General features: G+C 41.9%; 1 protein-coding gene across 1 annotated transcript in view; it reads left to right on the top strand.

The window, feature by feature from the left end:
• Positions 1-22,611, top strand: part of LOC124545850 (aminopeptidase N-like) — a 296,523-nt gene extending 273,912 nt beyond the window's left edge. The window contains exons 15-16 of the mRNA XM_047124807.1: positions 20,023-20,104; positions 20,596-22,611. Coding sequence (XP_046980763.1) covers positions 20,023-20,104; positions 20,596-20,757 — 244 coding nt within the window. The 3' untranslated portion in view covers positions 20,758-22,611. The remainder of the gene's footprint in view (positions 1-20,022; positions 20,105-20,595) is intronic.
• The last annotated feature ends 3,659 nt before the right edge of the window (positions 22,612-26,270 follow it).

A 26,270-nucleotide genomic window follows, 5' to 3' on the forward strand; every position in this document is an offset into this window, starting at 1 on the left:
ATAATTTTTTTTAGTTTACCTAGGTTTCGATGCCAATAATGGTATCTTCTTCAGAACCTGTTTTAAGTATTTTATACACTATTCCCATATATCTGTTAGCTGCTTTGCTTGCATCGGCAGGTACAAATTTACAAATCTTTAAAGGGATATAAAGCTATACCGACTCCATCGTATGCTAAAAACAAGAAAGAGCTTCTTGACAACTACTGAGGCTCTCATCGAGAATGCACATGTTGCAAGGATCTCGCGATGGCGGGAGAAATGTCGGTATTTGGGAGAATGGACGGCTCCAATGGAAGAACTTCCCCCTGGACATTCGCAGAAGTGATCAATATGGAGGTATCTCAATAGATTTCGATCAAACACAACGAGATATAAGACCAATCTGCGGACTTGGGGTTTCTCTGTGGACTCAGTTCTTTGCCAGTGTGGCGTCGAGCAGACTAACAGCCATTTCCTTCAGTGTCCCTCATCACCAACCACCTGCACCATGCAAGACCTGAGCTGCACCAAATGCACTTGAAGTGTCCAATTTGTGGTCTTTTTTTGTGTGAAATTATGTCAACACTTTTATATATATATATATATATATATATATATATATATATATATATATATATATATATATACTTTTGACACGATAAATGAATAAATAAATAAATCTCCGCAGCCGTCGTTCACCCCTGGCATCTATGGCCCGTGGTACACTACAGTTGCCTCGGCACCACCAGTTTTGGATAACGCCATTTTGCCGTACACTGTACACTTCAACCAAGGCGGCGTGCGAACTGTTTACAAACTTAGCCGTTTCGGAAATGCATCCACTCTTGGCCCGAAAGCCAATGATCATGTCCTTTTGGATGTCAGATAAATTACTCCATTTTCGTATTACGACAGCGGCTGCACTGTTTGCCTGGTCGCTCCCCCTCCCTCCCGCCTCTCCCCCTCCCCCCCCCCCCCTGCCACCGTCACCCTCACCGCTCCATTTCCCCGACACGCTTTATACATCTTCCACCCCTAGTGCGGCCACCGGCCTTACGTGAGTGGTTATTGCACGTTGGAGTCCAACATAGGCGGTGGTCACATTAAGGTGACTGGGCCGTGTATAGTACTTGTCTTGTTGCGTTAAACTTCTAATATATGATTATACCTTTTAATGAGTAGATTATGGCGTCATTTTAAATGTTTAAATTCGGTCAAAAATGATGCGAAATATTGAAAATCACAATTTTGTTGCTCTTGGGAGGCGTTAGACAGGCAACCTCCAAATGTGTGAGGACATGGTGCTCCGGGTTCTGGGATAGTTGGTTAGTAGATTTGCCTGTTTTTAAATATTGCCTGTTTGTCTCATTGACCAGGAAAAGGGCCATACCGAATCCAACTGCGTGTCGGAAAAGAGAGATAGGAGTCTTAAAAGAGAGATAGGAGAGAAGGAGAAACACAGAGAGCGTAAGAGAAGGAAGGGGAATCGTTACAAAATAAAACAGACACGCGTCATTAACGCAACTGAAAGAGTCTTCCGTCGTATTTCTCTTGGTGCGCCGGGTCTCTTCCGGTACTTCTGTTCTTTAGAGTAACCAGCATCACCGTCCCCACTTTCTCTTTCTTTCATTTATATTACGGAGAAGCCCGGCGTTATTCAGAGCTAATTAGCGCCCCTTGGAGGACTGCATACAAACTGCCAGTACACCAGCGTTACCTGTTTTCTCACAAAAAGCTAAAAAAGCCACACCTAAAGTAGGAGAAGGAACGTTAGGTTATAGCTTTGAAAGTGAATTAATTAACACTGCCAAGCACGTGTCGTCTATATCTGTGCCCTGTAAGTAAGTTTATAACACCTCTTGTACTGCTACAACTGAACAATGAAAAAGAAGAAAAAGACCTCTTTATACTGTTATGTTTGTATGAGACGTCATAAAGTTTTCATCAGGTTTAAAAGCTTGAGGCATAATGGTACAAAATATTTTCAAATTCATCGTGCAGAACTGATTCTTCGATATCTAAGGAGTACTTTTCCACAATATGAATCGCCTATTAGTTTAGAACAATCAGTGTGCCAACCTTCGATAATTAGGTTGCCTCTTGCTCATTTTGAATATTACGTTTGAAAAAGCGACTAGGTATACTGGTTGAAGCCAGTAGAGTAATATTGTGAATGGCAGGGTTCGCATTGACGCTTATTGGCCATCTAGATTTAGATTCTCTGTGATTTACGTAAATCACATCAGGCGAATTGTGGGGTGGTTTCTTCTGCAACGCTACAAGATATTTCCTTCTCTAGCCTCGTTCACCAAGGCTTGTGTTAAATCTCTGATGATTTCGATGACGATGGGACCTTAAACTCTAAACTTCCTTTCTTTTTGACAGATTCACGGCTCGAACATAGAGGTACGAGTTTGGTGACTGGTGCTTAACCAGTTCGTAAATATACTAGCAAATACACTGATCCCTTGGTGATTTTTGTTATATGGGCATTAGGCCGTCATCCAATGCATGTTTAGCCGCCTAGCATTTCGTCTTTCAATCTCTTCGGCTATCCGAGCACGCTTCCCGTCCAACCTTAATTCCCAACTTGGCGCACGCAACTTACCCCTAGCGGCTCCTGTCTGCAATCTTCATCGCTCGCAGACTCACGCTGATTCCGGCAAGAGTTCAGGAGAGTGAATGCATCTGCACGAAAATTATCTTAATGGCCGTCAAGGCGTATATATTTATATATTTGTCTTGTCTGTTCTTTCAGACATGCAAATATTTTAAGTCATTCCTCTCTCTCAGACATTTGATTGACTCGATGCCATGCAGAAGCGAGGCAGTGATTAAATCAAAAACATATCCTACGAAACACTGAGAAACAGTGCACTAACTTTTGTATCAAGTAATTTGTAGTTTTCTGAAATTATTAAGTCGTGAATATTTCATTTCACTTTAATTAAATTTAATCAAATTTTTGTATACTGACTGTAATTTTCAAACAGCAGATATTCGGGCATGTGTCCTGAGAAGTTTGTAATATATCAAAATGTATACTTCAGCTAAAATAAACACCTGAATGAAACATTCAGTAAATCTTTACAAGGGTTCTAGAATTAATTCCTGAGTAGGTGAGTGGTCAGTGTAGCCGACTGCCATGCAGAGGACCTGGGTTCGATTCCTGGTAGTGCCAGGGATTTTTTCTTTGGTGGGAGGACTGGCATGGAATGCATTCAGCTTCGTCACGCTACTTGTACAAATAGTGGCGGTACCAGATCGCGAAAACTGACAACGCCTGGGAAAGTTGTGTGCTGATCCCACGCCATATTACGCGGGCAGTATATCGTGACAGTCGGTCGCGACCGTAAACATTCGAGGACATATTACCTGAGGGGTGAGGAGCCGCGCGGGGGAATAAGCCCCGCCTCCCTCTCGAAGGGCTGCCATCCTACGTCCACGTTCTGTGCTTCCACGAAAGCAGAACTGACGCAACGGTCATAGGGATTGCTGATTCATTTTCTTGTGGCGAGAGAAGCATTCAAATCCCTTTATGCACCAGGATTAGCCTCGACACTCACTTCAAAACAAGAACAGAAAAAAAAGCACTCCACCACACAAAGCAAATTACGGTACACACAAAGTACACCACTGGCCATTAAAATTGCTACACCAAGAAGAAATGCAGATGATAAACGGGTATTCATTGGACAAATATATTATACTACAACTGACATGTGATAACATTTTCACGCAATTTGGGTGCATAGATCTTGAGAAATCAGTACCCTGAACAACCACTCTCGCCATAATAACGGCCTTAATATGCCTGGTCATTGAGTCAAACAGAGCTTGGATGGCGTGTACAGGTACAGCTGCCCATGCAGCTTCAACACGATACCACAGTTCATCAAGAGGAGTAACTGGTGTATTGTGACGACCCAGTTGCTCGGCCACCATTGACCAGACGTTTTCAATTGGTGAGAGATCTGGAGAATGTGCTGGCCAGGACAGCAGTTGAACGTTTTCTGTATCCAGAAAGGCCAGTACAGGACCTGCAACACGCGGTCGTACATTATCCTGCTGAAATATAGGGTTTCGCAGGGATCGAATGAAAGGTAGAGCCACGAGTCGTAACACATGTGAAATGTAACGTCCACTGTTCAAAGTGCCGTCAATGCGAACAAGAGGTGACCGAGACGTGTAACCAATGGCACCCCATACCATCACGCCGGGTGATATGCCAGTATGGCGATGACGAATACACGCTTCCAATGTGCGTTCACCACGATGTCGCCAAACACGGATGCGACCAACATGATGCTGTAAACAGAACCTGGATTCAAGCAAAAAAATGACGTTTTGCCATTCGAGCACCCAGGTTCGTCGTTGAGTACACCTTCGCAGGCGCTCCTGTCCGTGATACAGTATCGAGGGTAACCGCACCCATGGTCTCCGAGCTGATAGTCCATGCTGCTGGAAACGTCGTCGAACTGTTCGTACAGATGGTTGTTGTCTTGCAAATGTCCTCATCTGTTGACTCAGGGATCAAGACGTGGCTGCACGATCCGTTACAGCCGTGTGGATAAGACGCCTGTCATCTCGACTGCTAGTGATACGAGGCCGTTGGGATCCAGCACGGTGTTCCGTATTACCATCCTGAACCCACCGATTCCATATTCTGCTAACAGTCATTGGATCTCAACCAACGGGAGCAACAGTGTCGGGATACGATAAACTGCAATCGCGATAGGCTACAATCCTACCTTTATCAAAGTCGGAAACGTGATAGTACGCATTTCTTCTCCTTACACGAGGCATCACAACATTTCACCAGGCAATGCCGGTCAACTGCTGTTTGTGTATCAGAAGTCGGTTGGAAACTTTCCTCATGTCAGAAAGTTGTAGGTGCCGCCACCGGCGCCAACCTTGTGTGAATGCTCTGAAAAGCTAATCTTTTGCATATCACAGCATCTTCTTCCTGTCGGTTAAATTTCACGTTTGTAGCACGTCATCTTCATGGTGTAGCAATTTTAATGGCCAGTAGTGTAGTTGTGGCTACTGCGCAATTGTTTGCTGCGGTTGGCAGTGGTTGTTCAGCCCCGACCTCTGCCGACATCTTACGCAACCACAGGGGTACCTCACCTAAAACTGCCAGTGACATCGTTGTCAAAGGATGGCAAGGCGGCCGGTCGGTGCCGATGGGGCCGCCGGCGTCTATGAAACGAGTGTGCTTGTCACCGTACTTTCCTTACACGTCACGTGACCGCAAAGCACCAGGTGGCATTTAGTCTCGCTGTGGGCACTGGTCATAATGTTTCCATTCATCAGTGTAAATCAGATAATACAACATAGGGGCAGACTTGTAGAATAATGAAAGGTTTAGTTACGTTGTGAGAGTGAATTTTGAAGTTTTACAAAGGAGAAACAAATGGCGCCACTGACAGGTGACTTTAGTATTGTTTCAAGTTTACTTATTTGCTATTGTTAAAACAATGGCATGTCAGAAATTGAACGAGCTGTTTGTCTACACCGAGCGTTTAGAGACACTTCGTGAAGAAAACGGAAATTTTACGTGAATGCTTTCGCCGGATGATTTCTCACGATTTTCGCAAAGACCTAAACCAACAACAATGCCTCGAACTTCCTTCTTTAACTTGCGGCTATTAGTTGCCTTTCGGAAAAGGTTGTTTACGATTGGTTTGTGAAATTTCGTCTTGGTCGTTTTCAGTCAGCGATAAATTATGTGCAAACTGACTAAAATCGGTTGTTACGCACAGGACCGGATTAAGGCCACATTGGACATGTAGCACTGATGAACTACACTCCTGGAAATTGAAATAAGAACACCGTGAATTCATTGTCCCAGGAAGGGGAAACTTTATTGACACATTCCTGGCGTCAGATACATCACATGATCACACTGACAGAACCACAGGCACATAGACACAGGCAACAGAGCATGCACAATGTCAGCACTAGTACAGTGTATATCCACCTTTCGCAGCAATGCAGGCTGCTATTCTCCCATGGAGACGATCGTAGAGATGCTGGATGTAGTCCTGTGGAACGGCTTGCCATGCCATTTCCACCTGGCGCCTCAGTTGGACCAGCGTTCGTGCTGGACGTGCAGACCGCGTGAGACGACGCTTCATCCAGTCCCAAACATGCTCAATGGGGGACAGATCCGGAGATCTTGCTGGCCAGGGTAGTTGACTTACACCTTCTAGAGCACGTTGGGTGGCACGGGATACATGCGGACGTGCATTGTCCTGTTGGAACAGCAAGTTCCCTTGCCGGTCTAGGAATGGTAGAACGATGGGTTCGATGACGGTTTGGATGTACCGTGCACTATTCAGTGTCCCCTCGACGATCACCAGTGGTGTACGGCCAGTGTAGGAGATCGCTCCCCACACCATGATGCCGGGTGTTGGCCCTGTGTGCCTCGGTCGTATGCAGTCCTGATTGTGGCGCTCACCTGCACGGCGCCAAACACGCATACGACCATCATTGGCACCAAGGCAGAAGCGACTCTCATCGCTGAAGACGACACGTCTCCATTCGTCCCTCCATTCACGCCTGTCGCGACACCACTGGAGGCGGGCTGCACGATGTTGGGGCGTGAGCGGAAGACGGCCTAACGGTGTGCGGGACCGTAGCCCTGCTTCATGGAGACGGTTGCGAATGGTCCTCGCCGATACCCCAGGAGCGACAGTGTCCCTAATTTGCTGGGAAGTGGCGGTGCGGTCCCCTACGGCACTGCGTAGGATCCTACGGTCTTGGCGTGCATCCGTGCGTCGCTGCGGTCCGGTCCCAGGTCGACGGGCACGTGCACCTTCCGCCGACCACTGGCGACAACATCGATGTACTGTGGAGACCTCACGCCCCACGTGTTGAGCAATTGCCCGCAGCTCGTGGTCGTGCGGTAGCGTTCTCGCTTCCCACGCCCGGGTTCCCGGGTTCGATTCCCGGCGGGGTCAGGGATTTTCTCTGCCTCGTGATGGCTGGGTGTTGTGTGATGTCCTTAGGTTAGTTAGGTTTAAGTAGTTCTAAGTTCTAGGGGACTGATGACCATAGATGTTAAGTCCCATAGTGCTCAGAGCCACGTGTTGAGCAATTCGGCGGTACGTCCACCCGGCCTCCCGCATGCCCACTATACGCCCTCGCTCAAAGTCCGTCAACTGCACATACGGTTCACGTCCACGCTGTCGCGGCATGCTACCAGTGTTAAAGACTGCGATGGAGCTCCGAATGCCACGGCAAACTGGCTGACACTGACGGCGGCGGTGCACAAATGCTGCGCAGCTAGCGCCATTCGACGGCCAACACCGCGGTTCCTGGTGTGTCCGCTGTGTCGTGCGTGTGATCATTGCTTGTACAGCCCTCTCGCAGTGTCCGGAGCAAGTATGGTGGGTCTGACACACCGGTGTCAATGTGTTCTTTTTCCCATTTCCAGGAGTGTATTTAGCATTTCGTAATCCTAGACATACACAGCCTAACTGTAGTGACGTAACAAGACTGTTACGCCACACGGTAGTAGCCGAAAGAAAGGCACGCGTACACACACGCCGACGGGCGAGAATTCTGGAACAGGATAACTATTGAATGGTAGCAAGAAAAGTACGTAGCTGCTTTATACTTAACTTTAATGATGCCTTGTGATACATCTCTCTTGACTATACAAATGCGACTCGTAAGATACATGCACTGTTACAACTGGCGCCTTGCTAGGTCGTAGCCATGGACTTAGCAGAAGGCTATTTAACTGTCTCTCGGCAAATGAGAGGCCTGCCTGCACTCATCTAATACTTTCCCCTCTTTGGGGAAGTATGAGGGGGAGTTTGTAGCCTTTTGGCTTTTACTCCCCTGTGTACATGTGTGTGTGATTTTTCTATATATTTTTGGTGTTTGTGATATGTGATGAATTGTTGTGTGTGAATCTGGGACTTGCCTGAGGTAGGCGAGATGATTGGTGATATATGGGAAGGAACTGGATTAGGGATTGGGTATTGGGATTTTTCTCTTCGACTTAATCGTCGAAGATCGTCATAGGGCACTTGTGTTTATCGCGGGACATGTCATACCGACCAAGGGAGTGGATGAGTGCATTTCCGGATCTGGAAGTACCTTCATAGAAGGCCCTTGCCAGATCCTGGAAACGCTCTCTCAGGAGTGGGATATCGGCTGCGGCGTGCAGGTCGTCTGTGGGGAATCCGAGAGGTAGATGCAGTGCCCTTCTGAGGGCGCGGTTTTGCAGCCTCTGGCGTTTGTCCAGGTGCTGCTTCGCCGCGTATCCCCAGACAGGGCACGCATACTCCATTACTGGCCGGATCAGGGCCTGGTAAACGTTTACTGCTACTGGGCAGGGAAGGGAGCTGTTTGTGTTCAGGATAGGGTATAGGATGGACATTCTGGCGCAGACCTTCCTGTGGACCTCGTCTATGTGGGGTTTCCACGTAAGACGAGAGTCCAAGGTTACGCCAAGGTACTTGGCGGTTCTGCGCCAGGGGAGTTGGGTTCCATTTAGGTGGAGGTGGAGGGGGGGACGTTGAGGAGGTTCGCGCCTTCCGAGCCTGCGGGTAATCAGCATTGCCTGCGTCTTCTCCGAGTTGATGGTGATGCGCCAGCGACGGGCCCAGGTTTCTGTGTCATCTAAAACCCTTTGTAGCCTACGAATGACCAGGTCCTTGTTCGCATTTCTCGTGTAAAAGGCTGTGTCATCTGCGTACTGTGCGGTGTGCACCAGGGGGGCCGTTGGAGTGTCCGCAGTGTACAAGCTGTACAATACGGGCCCCAGGACCGATCCCTGTGGCACCCCGGCACGAATACGCCTTCTGGTGGAGGTGGCAGTTTCCACTTTGACGGAGAAAGTCCTATTCGTGAGGTAGCTCTTGATTAGCTGAACTATGCTCCCTGGAAACCCTTGTGAGTACAACTTGTTAAATGAGAGGAAGGCTTCGTCCGTATTGTCGCTAGCAATGTCGTCGTACAACTGGGCGAGTGCTTGTTCGTATCACGAGACCTGCCTTGTGGTGGCGCTAGGTCTGCGATCACACAGTGGCGACACGCGGGTCCGACATGTACTAAATGGACCGCGGCCGATTTAATCTACCACCTAGCAAGTGTGGTGTCTGGCGGTGACACCACACTAACACAACGGTGTAGTAGCCAAAAGTGGAGGAGCAAATAAAATGAACCTTCTCATCTACAACTACATCTACATCCATACTCCGCAAGCATCCTGACGGTGTGTGGCGGAGGATATTTTGAGTACCTCTATCGGTTATCGCTTCTATTCCGGTCTCGTATTGTTCGTGGAAAGAAAGATCGTCGGTATGCCTCTGTGTGGGCTCCAATCTCTCTGATTTTATCCTCATGGTCTCTTCGCGAGATATACGTAGGAGGGAGCAATACACTGCTTGACTCCTCGGTGAAGGTATGTTCTCGAAACTTCAACAAAAGCCCGTACCGAGCTACTAAGCGTCTCTCCTGCAGAGTCTTCCACTGGAGTTTATCTATCATCTCCGTAACGCTTTCGCGGTTACTAAATGATCCTGTAACGAAGCGCGCTGCTCTCCGTTGGATCTTCTCCATCTCTTCTATCAACCCTATCTGGTACGGATCCCACACTGCTGAGCAATATTCAAGCAGTGGGCGAACAAGTGTACTTTATCCTACTTCCTTTGTTTTCGGATTACATTTCCTTAGGATTCTTCCAATGAATCTCAGTCTGGCATCTGCTTTACCGACGATCAACTTCATCTGATCATTCCATTTTAAATCACTGCTAATGCCTACTCCCAGATAATTTATGGAATTAACTGCTTCCAGTTGCTGACCGGCTGTATCGTAGCTAAATGATAAAGGATCTTTCTTTCTATGTATTCGCAGCACATTACACTTGTCTACATTGAGATTCAATTGTCATTCCCTGCACCATGCGTCAATTCGTTGCAGATCCTCCTGCATTTCAGTACAATTTTCCATTGTTACAACCTCTCGATGTACTACAGCATCATCCGTAAAAAGCCTCAGTGAACTTCCGATGTTATCCACAAGGTCATTTATGTATATTGTGAATAGCAACGGTCCTACGACAGTCCCCTGCGGCAACCTGAAATCACTCTTACTTCGGAAGACTTCTGAATGACATGGTACGTTCTGTTATCTAGGAACTCTTCAATCCAATCACACAATTGGTCTGATAGTCCATATGCTCTTACTTTGCTCATTAAACGACTGTGGGGAACTGTATCGAACGCCTTGCGGAAGTCAAGAAACACGGCTCTACCTATGAACCCGTGTCTATGGCCCTCTGAGTCTCGTGGACGAATAGCGCGGGCTGCGTTTCACACGATCGTCTTTTTCGAAATCTATGCTGATTCCTACTGAGTAGATTTCTAGTCTCCAGGAAAGTCATTATACTCGAACATAATATGTGTTCAAAATTCTACAACTGATCGGCGTTACAGATACAGGTCTCTAGTTCTGCACATCTGTTCGACGTCCCTTCTTGAAAACGGGGATGACCCGTGCCCTTTTCCAATCGTTTGGAATGCTACGCTCTGCTAGAGACCTACGGTACACTGCTGCAAGAAGGGAGGCAAGTTCCTTCCCGCACTCTGTGTAAAATCGAACTGGTATCCCATCAGGTCCAGCGGCCTTTCCTCTTTTGAGCGATTTTAATTGTTTTTCTATCCCTCTGTCATCTATTTCGATATCTATTAATCTGCCATCTGTGCGACAATCTAGAGAAGGAACTACAGTGCCGTCTTCCTCCGTGAAACAGCTTTGGAAAAAGACATTTAGTATTTCGGCCTTTAGTCTGTCAACCTCTGTTTCAGTACCATTTTGGTCACAGAGTGTCTATACATTTTGTTTTGATCCACCTACCGCTTTGACATAAGACCAAAATTTCTTAGGATTTTCTGCCAAGTCAGTACAAAGAACTTTACTTTCGAATTCATTGAACGCCTATCTCACACTACATTTCGCTTCGTGTAATTTTTGTTTGTCTGCAAGGCTTTGGCTATGTTTACGTTTGCCGTGAAGTTCCCTTTGCTTCCGTAGCAGTTTTCTAACTCGGTTGTTGTACCACGCTGGCTCTTTTCCATCTCTTACGATCGTGCTTGGCACATACTCATCTAATGCATATTGTACGACGGTTTTGAACTTTGTCCACTGATCCTCAGTGCTATCTGTACTTAAGACAAAACTTTTGTGTTGAGCTGTCAAGTACTCTGAAATCTGCTTTTTGTCACTTTTGCTAAACAGAAAAATCTTCCTATGAAGACACATTGCCGAGATAGGCTGGCTTGAGTGTTCAACAATATAGACAGCCATAGACAAGCATGAGGTTCCTGATGAAGGGCTCCAGCCTGTTTAGTAATTGCTGGGTCAAAAAGTCAAGGTGAAAATGGCCTTGCTTATGCTGATACTGTGATTGGTTGAAAACGAGGGGAAATTAGAGCTACTATTCTTCCTGAGAGCACGGAGCCTTTCAGTATGGTTAAATGATGATGTATACTCTTGGGTAAAATGTTCCAGTGGTAAAATAGTCCTCCTGTTGGATCTTCTGGTGGTGTCTAGCCAGCAGGGTACCATCATCAGGAAAAACAAAACTGTCATTATATGGGATGGAGTGTGGATGTTAGCTCCCTTAATCGGGTAGGTAGGTTAAACTATTTAAAAAAAGGGAAATGGGTAGGTTGAAACTAGGTATGATGGATATTTGTGAAGTCTGATGACTAGAAAAACTGGACTTATGGTCAAGTAAGTTCAGGATTAGAATTATGGAAGTAAATAGGGATAATGTAGGAGTAGATTTAATAATGAATAAGAAAATAAGAATGCAGGTTAAGTGACTATCAACAGCGTAGTAAATGCAGTATGATAGCAAAGATAGACGTGAAGCCAACATGCATCACAATCCATGACAGGAGGAAGAACAACATTGGTTGTAAGTTTTTAATCTACTACTGTGTAGCTATCTTCAGTGCATTATATCCAAGTTGTGGTGACTCATCATTTCTTTGTCCATGATCTTCAGATACACAGTGTCTGTAACTGCACTTGTAATCATCGACTTGGCATAACTGTTTGCTTTACGATAAAAATCTGACTTGGCTTTATGATCCTTTATTGCTGTATCATTAGCACTTTCAGACAGTGGCTCAGGTGTTACTGACTTGCCATCACTTATGTCTAAAGATCCTTCATGGTAGTCAATTAGATCTAGTACTTTTCTCTTCCACATTGGCCAGTCAGTTTCACTATTCAGCAGCTCGATATGTTTTACCAGATCCATTTCAACTCTAAAACCGAAAACACACTCTCAAATACAAGTTAAAAGAAAACTGTATCTGTCACTTTTTGCACACATTTTTACACACATAGCTGGGACCCATAACCTATTGTATTTTGTTGGGAAAAAAAAACTTATTTACTCTCAATAAAGATCAGGTGCTGACAAAAAGCAATGAGTTTGGTTTTCAAATACTTAGATTTATTTCTGAATCTGGAGGCACGGTTTACAAAAGAAGTCACTTTACCAAGGAGCTTCTAAAAACAAGTAAGAGCAAAAGTGTGTGTGTTGTCACTCAAAATAAAAAACAGAGATAAACAAAACATTATGCTCATATATGATGTTGATTAATAATTTACCAGACAACTTATTTTTAAATACAATAATAAAAAGAATTTACTTTAACAGTTCTTTCATCAGCTAAATTCAGTATCTACTGTGACATTCAAGGATTTCTACTTGACATTGTCTTTTTATCTATTTGATCCTCTGCAGCCTTCACTATATCACCTCTTAAAGCTAACTGTTCCTCGTCTACCACAATTCTTTCTCGTGTTCGTATCAATTGTTGCTTAGTACTCTCATAAAGTCTCAACAACCTCTCACTGTTTCAACTTGCCCAGGTCCCATCTCCTTAATTTCCTATATTTTTGCAATTTCTTCATTTTTAATCTACAGTTTGTAACCAATAAATTGTGGTCAGAGTCTAGATCTGCCACTAGAAACGTATTACAACTTAAAATCTGGTTCTGAAATCTCTTTCTTATCACTATATAATCAATCTGAAACCTTTCAGTGTCTCCAAGTCCCTTCCATTTATATGCACTTCTTCCATTGTTCCTAAACCAAGTATTAGCGATGATGAAATTATGCTCTATGCAATATTCCACCAGGCAGCTTCCCCTTTCATTTCTTCCCCCCACTCCATATTCACCTACTATTTTTCCTCCTCTTTCTTTTCTTACTACTGAATTCTGGTCCCCCACCACAATTAATTTTTTATCTTCCTAAATTATCTGAATAATTTCTATTTATATCATCATACATTTCTTCAATCTCTTCATCACAACTGGTGTATAAACTTGCACTACTGTGATGATTGTGGACTTCAAGTCTAACTTGGCTATGATAACACATTCACTATGCTGTTCATAGTAGCTCATACATGTTCTTTTTTCTTATTCATTATTAAACCTGCTTCTGCATTACCCCTGTTTCATTTTGTATTTACAACCCTGTGTTCACCTGGTCAGAAATCCTGTTCCTCCTGTCACCAAACTTTAATACCTCCCACTAATATGTCTAACTCCAGTCTACATGTTTCCGTTTTTAAATTTTGTAACCTAACAGTCTGATTAAGGGATCTAACATTCCACGTTCCAGTCCATAGAAAAACAGCTTTATTTCCCTTGTTGACAATATTCTGTCTATTCCCCTCCTGGAGATCTGAATGGGGGACTGTTTTACCTTTGTAATATTTTACACAAGGTAGTGCCATCATCAATCAACCATGAAGTGGAGCTGCATGCCCGCAGCTGCAATTACCCTTGCTTTCAGCCATTTGCAGTACCAGCACAACAAAGACATTTTGATTGATGTTACGAAACCATGTCAATCAGTCATCCAGCATGTTGCCCCTGCAATTAGTGAAAAGGCTGCTGCCCCTCTTGAGGAACCACACATTTTTCTGGCCTCTTGACAGATATCCCTCTGTTGTGGTTGGACCTACGGTATGACCATAGTATCACTCACGCACACAAGCCACCCCACCAACAGCAAGGTCCATGGTCCATGATCCCTGAGGGAGACATTTTTAATTTTTTAAAAAATCATTGTTAAATTTAATCCACTGTGCTATTAACACTGAAGAGCCAAAGAAATTGGTACGCCTGCCTAATATTGTGTAAGGCCCATGTGAGCATGCAGAAGTGCCACAACACTATGTGGCATGGGCTCAACTAATGTCTGAAGTAGTGCTGGAGGGAACTGACACCATGAAATCTGCAGGGCAGTCTGTAAGTCCGTAAGAGTAAGAGGGGGTGGAAACCTCTTCTGAACATCACATTGCAAGGCATCCCAGATATGCTCAATAATGTTCATGTCTGGGGAGTTTGGTGGCCAGTATAAGTCTTTAAACTCAGGAGAGCGTTCCTGGAGCCACTCTGTAGCAATTCTGGAAGTATGGGATGTCACATTGTCCTGCTGAAATTGCCCAAGTCCATCAGATTGCACAATGGGCATGAAAGGATGCAGGTGATCTGACAGGATGCTTATGTGCATGTCACCTGTCAGAGTCGTATCTCAACGTATCAGAGGTCCCACATCACTCCAACTGCACATGCCCCAAACCATTACAGAGCCTCTACAGCCTGAACAGTCCCCTGCTGATATGCAGAGTCCATGGATTCACAAGGTTGTCTCCATACTCATACACGTCCATCCACTTGACACAATTCTAAACGAGACTCATCTGACCAGGGAACATGCTTCCAGTCATCAACAGTCCAATGTCAGTGTTGATGGGTCCAGGCAAGGTATAAAGCTTCATGTCATGCAGTCATCAAGGGTACATGAGTAGGCCATCAGCTCCAAAAACCCATATCGATGATGTTGTGTTAAAATGGTTCACATGCTGACACTTGTTGATAGCCTAGCTTTGAAATCTGTAGCAATTTGTGGAAGGGTTGCACTTCTGTCACATTGAATGGTTCTCTTCAGTCGCCATTGGCCCCATTCTTGTAGGATCTTTCTCCAGCCACAGCCATGTCAGAGATTTGATGTTTTACTGGATTCCTGATATTAATGGTACACTCATGAAACGGTCATACAGGAACCCCCCCCCCCCCCCCCCTTCATCGCTGCCTCAGAGATGCTGTGTCTTATTGCTCATGCACCAACTATAACACCATGTTCAAACTCATGTAAATCTTGATAATCTGCCATTGTAGCAGCAGTGACCAATCTAACAACTGTGCCAGACACTTGTCTTTTATAGGCACTGCTGACTGCAGCACTGTATTCTGCCTGTTTACATATATTTGTATTTGATTACACATGCCTATACCAGCTTCTTTGGCACTTCAGTGTATTTGCATACTATATTACATATGCTATCATTGTTTGCATTAATATTCGTGTATAGAAAAGAAAGAGTTGTCCAAAAAATTTATTTCCGATTAGATTTAAAACTGCCTGTCACCTGTCAAGACATTTCGTCTTCTTTGGGCCAATGATCAAAGAATTTTGTGGGAGCATAGTGAATTGCTTTCTGGGCCAGTGACAGCTTTAGTAATGAGTAATGAAGCTCATTTTTTCTTCTATTGTTGTAGTTATGAATATTGATGGTCTTCTTTAACTGTGATGGATTATTTGTAATGACTTTTTTTTTTAGTGAAAGCGCAATGAAAAAGCCTAACTCCTTAAATAAGCACCTACAAGGTGACTGTGGATGAACACCATGCATTTTTACTACTCCCTTTTTTTGTACACACCACTTCGTTCTTTGGTTATGAGTCTCCCATTGTTGTTGTTATTATTGTTGTTGTTGCTGAAGAATGTTTTGAAGCAGCTCTTGAGACTAGTCTTTCCTGCACAAGCTTCTTCATCTCAAAGTAACTACTACAGCCTACATCCATCTGAACCTGCTTATTGTATGCAAGCCTAGGTCATCACCTACAATTTTTACCCTCCATGCATTCCTCCATTACTAAACTGGCTCTTCCTTGATCCCTCAGGAAATGTCCTACTTAGCATTACCTTCTTTTAGTCAAGTTGTGGCATAAATTTCTATTTTTCCCAATTTAATTCAGTACCTCCTCATTAGACACTCAATTTACCCATCTAATCTTCTCTCGTAGCATCACATTTCAAAAACTTCTATCCTCTTTTTGTCTGAGCTGCTTATTGTCCACAGTTCAGTTCCATACAAGACTACATTCCAGACAAATACCTTCAGTAAAGGCTTCATCATCAGTTATTTTGCTGCCCAAATAGCAAACCTCATGTATTACTTGTAGTGTCTCATTTCCTAATGTAATTCCCTCAACACAGTCTCATTAAATTTGATTATATTCCATTACTTTTCTTTTACTTTTGTTAATCTTCATGCTGTAACTTCTTTTGAACACATTATCTATTTCATCCGATTGCTCTTCCAAGTCATTTGCCATCTGTGACAGAATTACAATATCATCAGCAAAAGTTCTTCTTTCTCAACATTAATGCTCTCTCTAAATTTCTTCTCGATTTCCTTCCCTGCTCAAACTGTCAGGAACTGAAACTGCTAGATACTGATTCACATTGCAGCCAGAAACATAGTTCAACTGGTACCTGCTGAATACTGACTGAATACAGACATCTACCTCTGCAGTGTAGATGTCAAAGCAAAATAATTATACAATACACCACCTTAATATATTTTTTTTTTATTTTATTTTTTTGTGGGCATTAGTCTATGGACTAAGGTTTGCGTCAGTGCCTAACATTTTTCTCCTAATTCTGAAGACATCCTCAGAGGCTATAAGGGAAACTTAAACAAACTCAGGGAGGTGAACTACAGCTACATCTACTCATCTACATGGATACTCTCCAAATCACATTTAAGTGCCTGGCAGAGGGTTCATCGAACCACCTTCACAATTCTCTATTATTCCAACCTCGTATAGCACGCAGAAAGAATGAACACCTATATCTTTCTCTACTAGCTCTGATTTCCCTTATTTTATCCTGGTGATCATTTCTCCCTATGTAGGTCAGCATCAACAAAATATTTTCACATTTAGTGGAGAAAGTTGGTGATTTTGTGAGAAGATTCCTCTGCAGCAAAAAATGCCTTTGTTTTAATGATGTCCATCCCAAATCATGTATCATTTCAGTGACTCTCTCTCCCCTATTTCGCAACAATACAAAATGTGCTGCCCTTCTTTGAACTTTTTCAATGTACTTCGTCAATACTATCTGGTAAGGATTCCACATCGTGCAGCAGTATCCTAAAAGAGGACGGGCAAATGTAGTGTAGGCAGATATGTTACATTTTCTAAGTGTCCTGCCAATAAAACACAGTCTTTTGCTAGCCTTCCGCACAACATGTTCTATATATTCCTTCCAATTTAAGTTGTTCATAATTGTAATTCCTAGATATTTAGTTGTATTTATGACCTTTAGATTTGACAGATTTATTGTGTAACCAAAGTTTAATGGATTCCTTCCAGCACTCATGTGGATGACCTCACACTTTTATTTATTTAGTGTCAATTGCCAATTTTTCACCATATAGATATCTTTTCTAAATCGTTTTGCAATTTGTTTTGATCTTCTAATGACTTCACAAGTCAATAAATGGCAGCATCATCTACAAACAACCTAAGACGGCTGCTCAGATTGTATCCCAAATTGTTTATATAGAGAAAGAACAGGGTCCATAACACTACCTTGGGGAATACCAGAAATCAGTTCTGTTTTACTCAATGACTTTCCTTCAGTTACTACGAACTGTGACCTCTCTGACAGGAAATCATGAATCCAGTCGTATAACTGAGACGATATTCCATAAGTATGCAACTTCAATACGAGCTGTTTGTGTGGTACAGTGTCGAAAGCCTTCCGGAAATCCAGAAATCTGGAATCAATTTGAAATCCCTTGTCAATAGCACTTAACACTTTGTGTGAGGAAAAGAGCTAGTTGTGTTTCACAAGAACAATGTTTTATAAATCCATGTTGACTGCATGTCAACAGACCATTTTCTTTGAGGTAATTAATAATGTTTGAACACAATATATGTTTCAAAATCCTGCAGCATATTGACTTTAATGAAATGCGCCTGTAATTTAGTGGATTACTCCTACTACCTTCCTTGAATACTAGTGTGACCTCTGCAACTTTCCAGTCTATGGGTACAGATATACAGTTAAGTATGGAGCTATTGCATCAGCATACTCTGAAAGGAATCTAATTGGTACACAGTCCAGACCAGAAGACTTGCTTTTATTAAGTGATTTAAGTTGCTTCACTACTCCGAAGATATCTACTTCTACGTTACTCATGTTGGCAGCTGTTCTTGATTCAAATTCTGAAATATTTACTTTGTCTTCTTTTGTGAAGGCATTTTGGAAGGCTGTATTTAGCAACTCTGCTTTGGCAGCACTGTCTTCAATACTATCCCCATTGCTATTGTACAGAGAAGGCATTGTTTGTTTCTGGACACTAGCATACGTCACATATGACCAGAATCTCTTTGGATTTTCTGAAAGGTTTCAAGACAAAACTTCACTGTGGAAACTATTATAAGCATCTTCCAACCACACTATATTTCAAGCTTCTGTAAAAGATAGCCAGTCTTGGAGATTTTGTGTCTCTTTAAATTTGGCATATTTTTTAGTTGTTTCTGCAGCAGTGTTCTGGCCTGTTTTATTTACCAACAAGCATCAGCTCTGTTGTTTGTTAATTTATTTGGTATAAATCTCTCAACAGCTGCTGATACTATTTCTTTGACTTCAAACCACATCTGGTCTACACTTACATTGTTAATGTGGAAGGAGTGGAGATTGTCTCTCAGGAAGGTGTCAAGTGAATTTTTATCTGCTTTTTTGAATGGGTGCATTTTTATTTGTTTTTGGAGGATTTGGCAATTATAATATTCAATCTCGCTATGACAACCCTGTGTTCACTAATCCCCATATCCGTTTTGATGCCTGTTATTAACTCAAGATTATTTGTTGCTAAGAGGTTAGGTGCGTTTTCACAACTGTTTACTATTCACATAGAACGCCAGTTTTCTTCCTCCTGATAGCAATGTCCTCCCGAGTAGTCCCCGCCTGGAGATCCGAATGGGGGACTATTTTACCTCCTGACTATTTTACCCAAGAGGACACCAACATCATTTAACCATACTGTAAAGCTGCTTGCCCTCGGGAAAAATTATGGCTGTAGTTTCCCCTTGCTTTCAGCCATTCACAGTGCCAGCACAGCAAGGCCGTTTTGGTTAGTGTTACAAGGCCAGATCAGTCAGTCATCCAGACTGTTGCCCCTGCAACTACTGAAAAGTCTGCTGCCCCTCTTCAGGAATCACATGTTTGCTGGCCTCTCAACAGACATGCCTCTGTTGTGGCTGCATCTACATTACGGCTATCTGTACCGCTGAGGCACGGAAGCCTCCCCACCAATGACAAGGTCCATGATCATGGTTCTGATACTATTACCTAGAGGTGGTTATATGCATACTTCAAGAACTTAGTGAACTGGGACAACAGTAGTCTTAAACTTTCAAAGTCAAATGCTTCATACATGAAACATAAGAGTAAATATTAGAAAAAGGTGAAACAGGAGTCCATGTGTTCTTAACACAGAGGGAGGCCACCAAAAGCTGTAAAGTGCATTGTAAACTGGTTTTGGTAGCCAGTTTTAAAATTCCTACCACTCTGCTATTCGGGCACATGAGCAGCTGAGCTTATGGGTATTGTTTTTGGCCAGTTGCAGAAGGAAATTAATTCCCCACATTGGTGTTGGGGATCACAAACTGGTCTTCTCAAAAAGACGATGTATCCTATCCACACTACAAGAAAACCTCAATGCAAAATGTATCCTTGTGCAAAAATTGCAAGTGTTATTTAATTATAATCAAGGAACAGTTCTTACTTTAGTTTGTTTAGTTTGCTATATACAATATTGACATAACATTACTTGGGAAAGAATAATAATAAATTCCTCAAATTGTTTAAGTGTACAGAATACTTAAGCAATAATTTTGTTTCAGCCTTGGTTCTTCACTTTTCACTCTTAGCAGCATTGTAAGGAGTACAACAAGAAAAATCAACACACAGTTTGAACTTGATGATGTAAGTAATTCAAGTTTCTTATAACAAGAACTCTCTCTCTCTCTCTCTCTCTCTCTCTCTCTCTCTCTCTCTCTCTCTCTCTCTCTCTCTCTGTCTACATACATATGCCTACCTATCTGTCCAGCTGTCTGTCTACCTATCTATCAATCTATCTATCTCTCATTAGTGTCAAGCTTCTTTTGGGCCTGTACTAACTCATGAATTATCGGAAGGGCAGGCCACTCATCCAAGGATAAATGACCTGCCCATCCTTTTTAACCTCCCCAACATATCCCTCTTTGCTACTTGAGGAAGGAACTCACAGTTCCAAAATCCAGCACACTTTCTTGTATTTTTATATATGTTTGTCACCGCTACTGAGAATTTCACTTACTGACAGTAAGTAGTGATCAGCAATTCTGTCTCATAAATTCCATAGTTTACTCAAGTCATACAATTATCATATGCTGTCCACAATATTAGTCTGATAATCTTCATATTTTTCTCCACAGCTGCTGAAATTTGGTGCAGAACACAGGCATGAACTGGGTTCTGCTACAAGAACTCTGGAGCAAGCTATAGAACAAGCACGCATTAATGTTCAGTGGGCACAGACCAGGCGAGATGAAGTTGTTGCTTGGCTGCGTATGCAACACAACATGGCAGATAGCTAGCACTTCAGCAGTAGTGTTCTGGTGTATACAAATTCCACAGAGCACACTATACTCATAGAAGTTTGATGCGTGGCAGGAGAAGGCCTCTTAAATGTGTCACTCAGAACAGAACTATCTACACAACTGATTACTAGATGTAAATTTTTTTCAGCCTGATGCCAGGAGAAGTGGCAACATCCTTCTTGTGTGTTCCTGGTGTCTTTATGTCTGTTTCTTTCATGAGAAAATGAAATGAATCATTCCAAAACTTAAAGTGGAGCCACAAACTGTCAATTGCTATGACTGAATATAAATTGAACTGAATTAGAAACTGCCACCCCTTCAGTGAATTCAAAAATACAGTGCAAAGCTTCAATAAACAAAGTGAAAATACTCCAAATGAAATATTTTGAAGTGTTGTATGAAGGTGGTAATCACATCTCCAATCAATTCAAATGCAGTAACCCAGATGAATGTGTTTTGCTCGTAAATTGAATTTTATAATAAATATATCATTAATTAACAACAGAAAGTCACTGAAACTTAGAAGCTGCAGCATTTATCAATGTTAAGTGACTGAATGATCAGCTTGTAACAATGTATTTACACAGCAAGGTTCAAATAGATTTAACCATTTTAATGACTGTGAAGACAAGAAGACACATTTAACAAAACAGTTTGCTGGGTGTGGCACCGTGTCATAACTTAAAAAACTATACTGGAGAAACCACAATTTTGGCCATGGTAACAGTGACCTTCTTCTGGGTCTATTGCATCTACTTTTGTATTAACTGACTCTGGCCATGGAAGCCTATTCAATTATATTTAAAAAGACACATATATTTAGAATTTTATATTTAGTTTATTGTTTTGCCTTTATAGTAGTTCAACAGCCACAAAATAATGTATAAGCCTCATTTTTGGATATCTGTCTGTGTATGTATGAATTACAAATTGCAACTTTATCCTACATAACTGAAAATATTACTCATCAGTTGCCATTTGCAAGTAATGATCTTTAAAAAAAAATCTGCAGTGAGCATTTCCTTTTATGAAATAAAGACCTGCAATATACATATACATTAATTTTAAGAATTTCTACTTTTAAGAAAGTTCTTTGCCCGTTATTGTAATGTGATACTCTTATTTATCAGAATTTTATGTTTCTTTTAGAATATAAGTATCTGCCACAGTATCTATCATGTATTTAAAGAGGTTTCACCTTTTGTGTAAGTTAAAACAAAACTACTGCTAATTGGTGCATACAAATTTGATTATTTAGCCATGCAGGTATTATAGAATTAAATATCTGGACAAGAAATGTGAATGTAAGTTTTGGCCTGTGCTTGAATGTTTAATTTCACTGTGAGCATATGTGCATTAGTTATAGTGAAACAGCACTGCATCCAGTGAAGGTGTTGGCAAAGTGTTCTATGGCGTCTTTTTTGGCCTATTACCTACCATTGTCTCCAACTATTTCTCAAATAAGGAAAAAATGAATAATTTGATGAGAGAACACAAAAAGTGGTGAAAAGCCCTGATGCAGCAACTTTGATATATGCTCTCAGACAATCATATTTCTCATAAGTATGAGAAAACTAAATATGTACACATGATATGTTGGATTTTATTTTGTACTTATAACTTGAAACTACCTGACATAGTACTTAAAATGTAATGTTGTTAACCTAAAGGGTCACACAAAGATACACCTATAATGTTGTTAATCAAATACAAGCCAATTTTTAATTCTTGTCATTTTTTGTATGTCTAATTTGAATACATGTAAGAATTTTGTATGTGCATATATATGTAATTTCTCATTGTTGCTGCAGCTGTTTAGAAAATTCGAGGAATTAAATACAAGAAACTTAACACACTCTTTTTTAAATAATGGTATCTGTTACAAAATTTCCATAACTTACCTAATGACCCTACCGAAAAATAGACTGTACTTTTCAAAAATGCTGGTATGAGACTGAAACTCATTAAAAATTTCCAGTGTCCAGTATCTTTTTAAGTCAAATCCTTGGAGCTCACTTTTAACATTCATGACATTGACAGGCATAGATTCACACATTAAGAAATTTCGTTAAGAGTTTATTTACAAGGTTTCAGAAAAATCTGCTTGCTAAGTTATAGCAGTCAGAACACACAGAAAGATGCAAAACTGCTGGTTTCTGCAATCAGGGTCATCTCTTTCTGGCAGAAGTGAGGAGAATGTTTGTGCAGAAGAGAATGTTAAGGCTTATGATACAGAAGAAATCACAAGAAAAGTCACCCAGAACCTCGTGTAAATGAAAGAAAGAGAGAGAGAAAGAGTTATATGATAATCAGTGGAAAAAGTTTTCTGTAGAAGCACAAAACAGGCAAATATTTCCTCTTTAAAAGCCTTTGACAGAAAAGGGGGAAACCACATTCCACCTTATTCACTAAAAGTTTTGGCATGTGAATATATATTATAACATTATAATCTTCTTACTCAGTCTCTCATTGTAGTTAAACATACATAAATCAGCATCTACCTCTCACTACCACTGACCAGATAGGTCCCTCTCCCACAGTCTCCTTTTTTTTCCAATTGATTTACAGTGTATCTCAGTGCCACTGTCTCCTCTCTCACTTACACTATCTCCTTTTGTTTTTCTTTCCCATTGTCTCCACCATACCTCAGCAGCCCAAAAATTCTGGGGGATCAAGTTATTTTTCCCTTATACCCATGTGTTTTAAAATTTGGTTCAAAATGTGCCCTCCTCCATACCTACGTGGTAACATTTTTCATTTTCACTGTCTCCTCTTGTAAGAACTGCCCACTCATACTAAACCTCAAAAAATGTTTCAGTTTAGCCAGTGAATCCATAGGTGTCAGTTCAACTGGCCATGCTTTCCCACCTGTGTTTTGCATATTAAGCCAGTCCATCCTTGAAATGATTTAGTGAGTCATCACATAGGAATTCTTCCTACATGTTATGTGGAGATGCTCTTGTAGTTTTATGTCCCCTTGCAGAGCCATAGCAGCACCATTGGATTCTGAAAGTGCAATCTATGTTTTACATAATAAAGTGGGAAGGAATCTTTTTGTGCAAATAATTTTTACTCTTGATGCCATTTATTTAAGAAATACCATAAAATTAACTTGTTCATACTGATTATAAGCTAACTAATGGTACAAGAGCATGGTCTACCACATGACTAGATCAAAGGCAGTCTACTGATGAGTGCTGACTATAGCATATGGTCTGTAACTTAAGCATACAGTTGGTATAGTTTGTAGAAGATCGTGCATCTTCAGTTATGCCAAAGTTATTCATTTATTTATTAATATCAACATCTCTTGGCATTGTAAAATTACTGAAAGATAGTATTTATGATCTGTACACTCCTCCTAATGTCTGAGTGGCAAAAGGCAATTTTTGTTAGCAAATATTTATTAATAACAATTACTTGATTCACACTAGAATAAATGTGCTTTCCCTATGTATATCTTCCCTGACATCACAAGCAATTTCTGCATCAGCACCTCGTCCCACAGGGTCTGAAAGTGCGAGATGGCCAACCACCTCTGCTGGCCAGTATGGAAACCTACCAGTCACTCCTTACCCCCATATGTACTGCACTGCTAATACATTCACTTGATGTATGCAAACCACAGCAAAACAGGAAATAAAGTAAAATCCACTCCTATCTGTAAATAAGGGGTACCTTACACTCTCTTTTGGTCCCACAGCTGATGTCTCCTTCCATCCTACTACTATTCTCTTCATTTATCTCTCTTTCTCTTTCACTGCAACTTTCTCTCTCCCATAGTCATAGGAAGTCTGCTTGTGTCTGTATGTGTGGATGGATATGTGCGTGTGTGCGAGTGTATACCTGTCCTTTTTTCCCCCTAAGGTAAGTCTTTCCGCTCCCGGGATTGGAATGACTCCTTACCCTCTCCCTAAAACCCACTTCCTTTCGTCTTCCCCTCTCCTTCCCTCTTTCCTGATGAGGCAACAGTTTGTTGCGAAAGCTTGAATTTTGTGTGTATGTTTGTGTTTGTTTGTGTGTCTATCGACCTGCCAGCGCTTTTGTTCAGTAAGTCACCTCATCTTTTTATATATATATATATATATATATATATATATATATATATATATATATATATATATATATATATATATATATATACACACACACACACACCCCCTCCCCCAGTGTTGTATCCTCTCTCTTCATCACTATCCCTCTGCTACTCTCTTTCAGCACATAACGCGAAAGAACTTGCCCCCTTCTAAAAGCCATGTACTGCAAGTCTCTAGAGGAACGGAAGGTTCCAAATGATTGGAAAAGAGCACAGGTAGTCCCAGTTTTCAAGAAGGGTCGTCGAGCAGATGCGCAAAACTATAGGCCTATATCTCTGACATCGATCTGTTGTAGAATTTTAGGACATGCTTTTGCTCATGTATCATGTCATTTCTGGAAACCCAGAATCTACTCTGAAGGAATCAACATGGATTCCAGAAACAGTGATCGTGTGAGACTCAACTCACTTTATTTGTTCATGAGACCCAGAAAATATCAGATAAAGGCTCCCAGGTAGATGCCATTTTCCTTGACATCCGGAAGGCATTCGATACAGTTCTGCACTGTCGCCTGATAAATAAAGTAAGAGCCTACGGAATATCAGACCAGCTGTGTGGCTGGATTGAAGAGTTTTTAGCAAACAGAACACAGCATGTTGTTCTCAATGGAGAGATGTCTACAGATGTTAAAAGTAACCTCTGGTGTGCCACAGGGGAGTGTTATGGGACCATTGCTTTTCACAATATATATAAATGAGCTAGTAGATAGTGTCAGAAGTTCCATGCGGCTTTTTGCGGATGATGCTGTAGTATACAGAGAAGTTGCAGTATTAGAAAATTGCAGCGAAATGCAGGAAGATCTGCAGTGGATAGGCACTTGGTGCAGGGAGTGGCAACTGACCCTTAACATAGACAAATGTAATGTATTGCAAATACATAGAAAGTAGGATCCTTTATTGTATGATTATATGATAGCGGAGCAAACACTGGTAGCAGTTAGTAAAATATCTGGGAGTATGCGTACGGAATGATTTGAAGTGGAATGATCATATAAAATTAATTGTTGGTAAGGTGGGTGCCAGGTTGAGATTCATTGGGAGAGTCCTTAGAAAATGTAGTCCATCAACAAAGGAGGTGACTTACAAAACACTCGTTCGACCTATACTTGAGTGTTGCTCATCAGTGTGGGATCCATACCAGGTTGGGTTTACGGAGGAGATAGAGAATATCCAAAGAAGAGTGGCGCGTTTCGTCACAGGGTTATTTGATAAGCATGATAGCATTACGGAGATGTTTAGCAAACTCAAGTGGCAGACTCTGCAAGAGAGGTGTTCTGCATCGCGTTGTAGCTTGTTGGCCAGGTTTTGAGAGGGTGCGTTTCTGGATAAGGTATCGAATATATTGCTTCCCCCTACTTATACCTCCCGAGGAGATCACGAATGTAAAATTAGAGAGATTTGAGCACGCACGGAG

Source organism: Schistocerca americana, chromosome 8 (genome assembly GCF_021461395.2).
Source record: "Schistocerca americana isolate TAMUIC-IGC-003095 chromosome 8, iqSchAmer2.1, whole genome shotgun sequence".
In the NCBI taxonomy this organism is placed as follows: domain Eukaryota; kingdom Metazoa; phylum Arthropoda; class Insecta; order Orthoptera; family Acrididae; genus Schistocerca; species Schistocerca americana.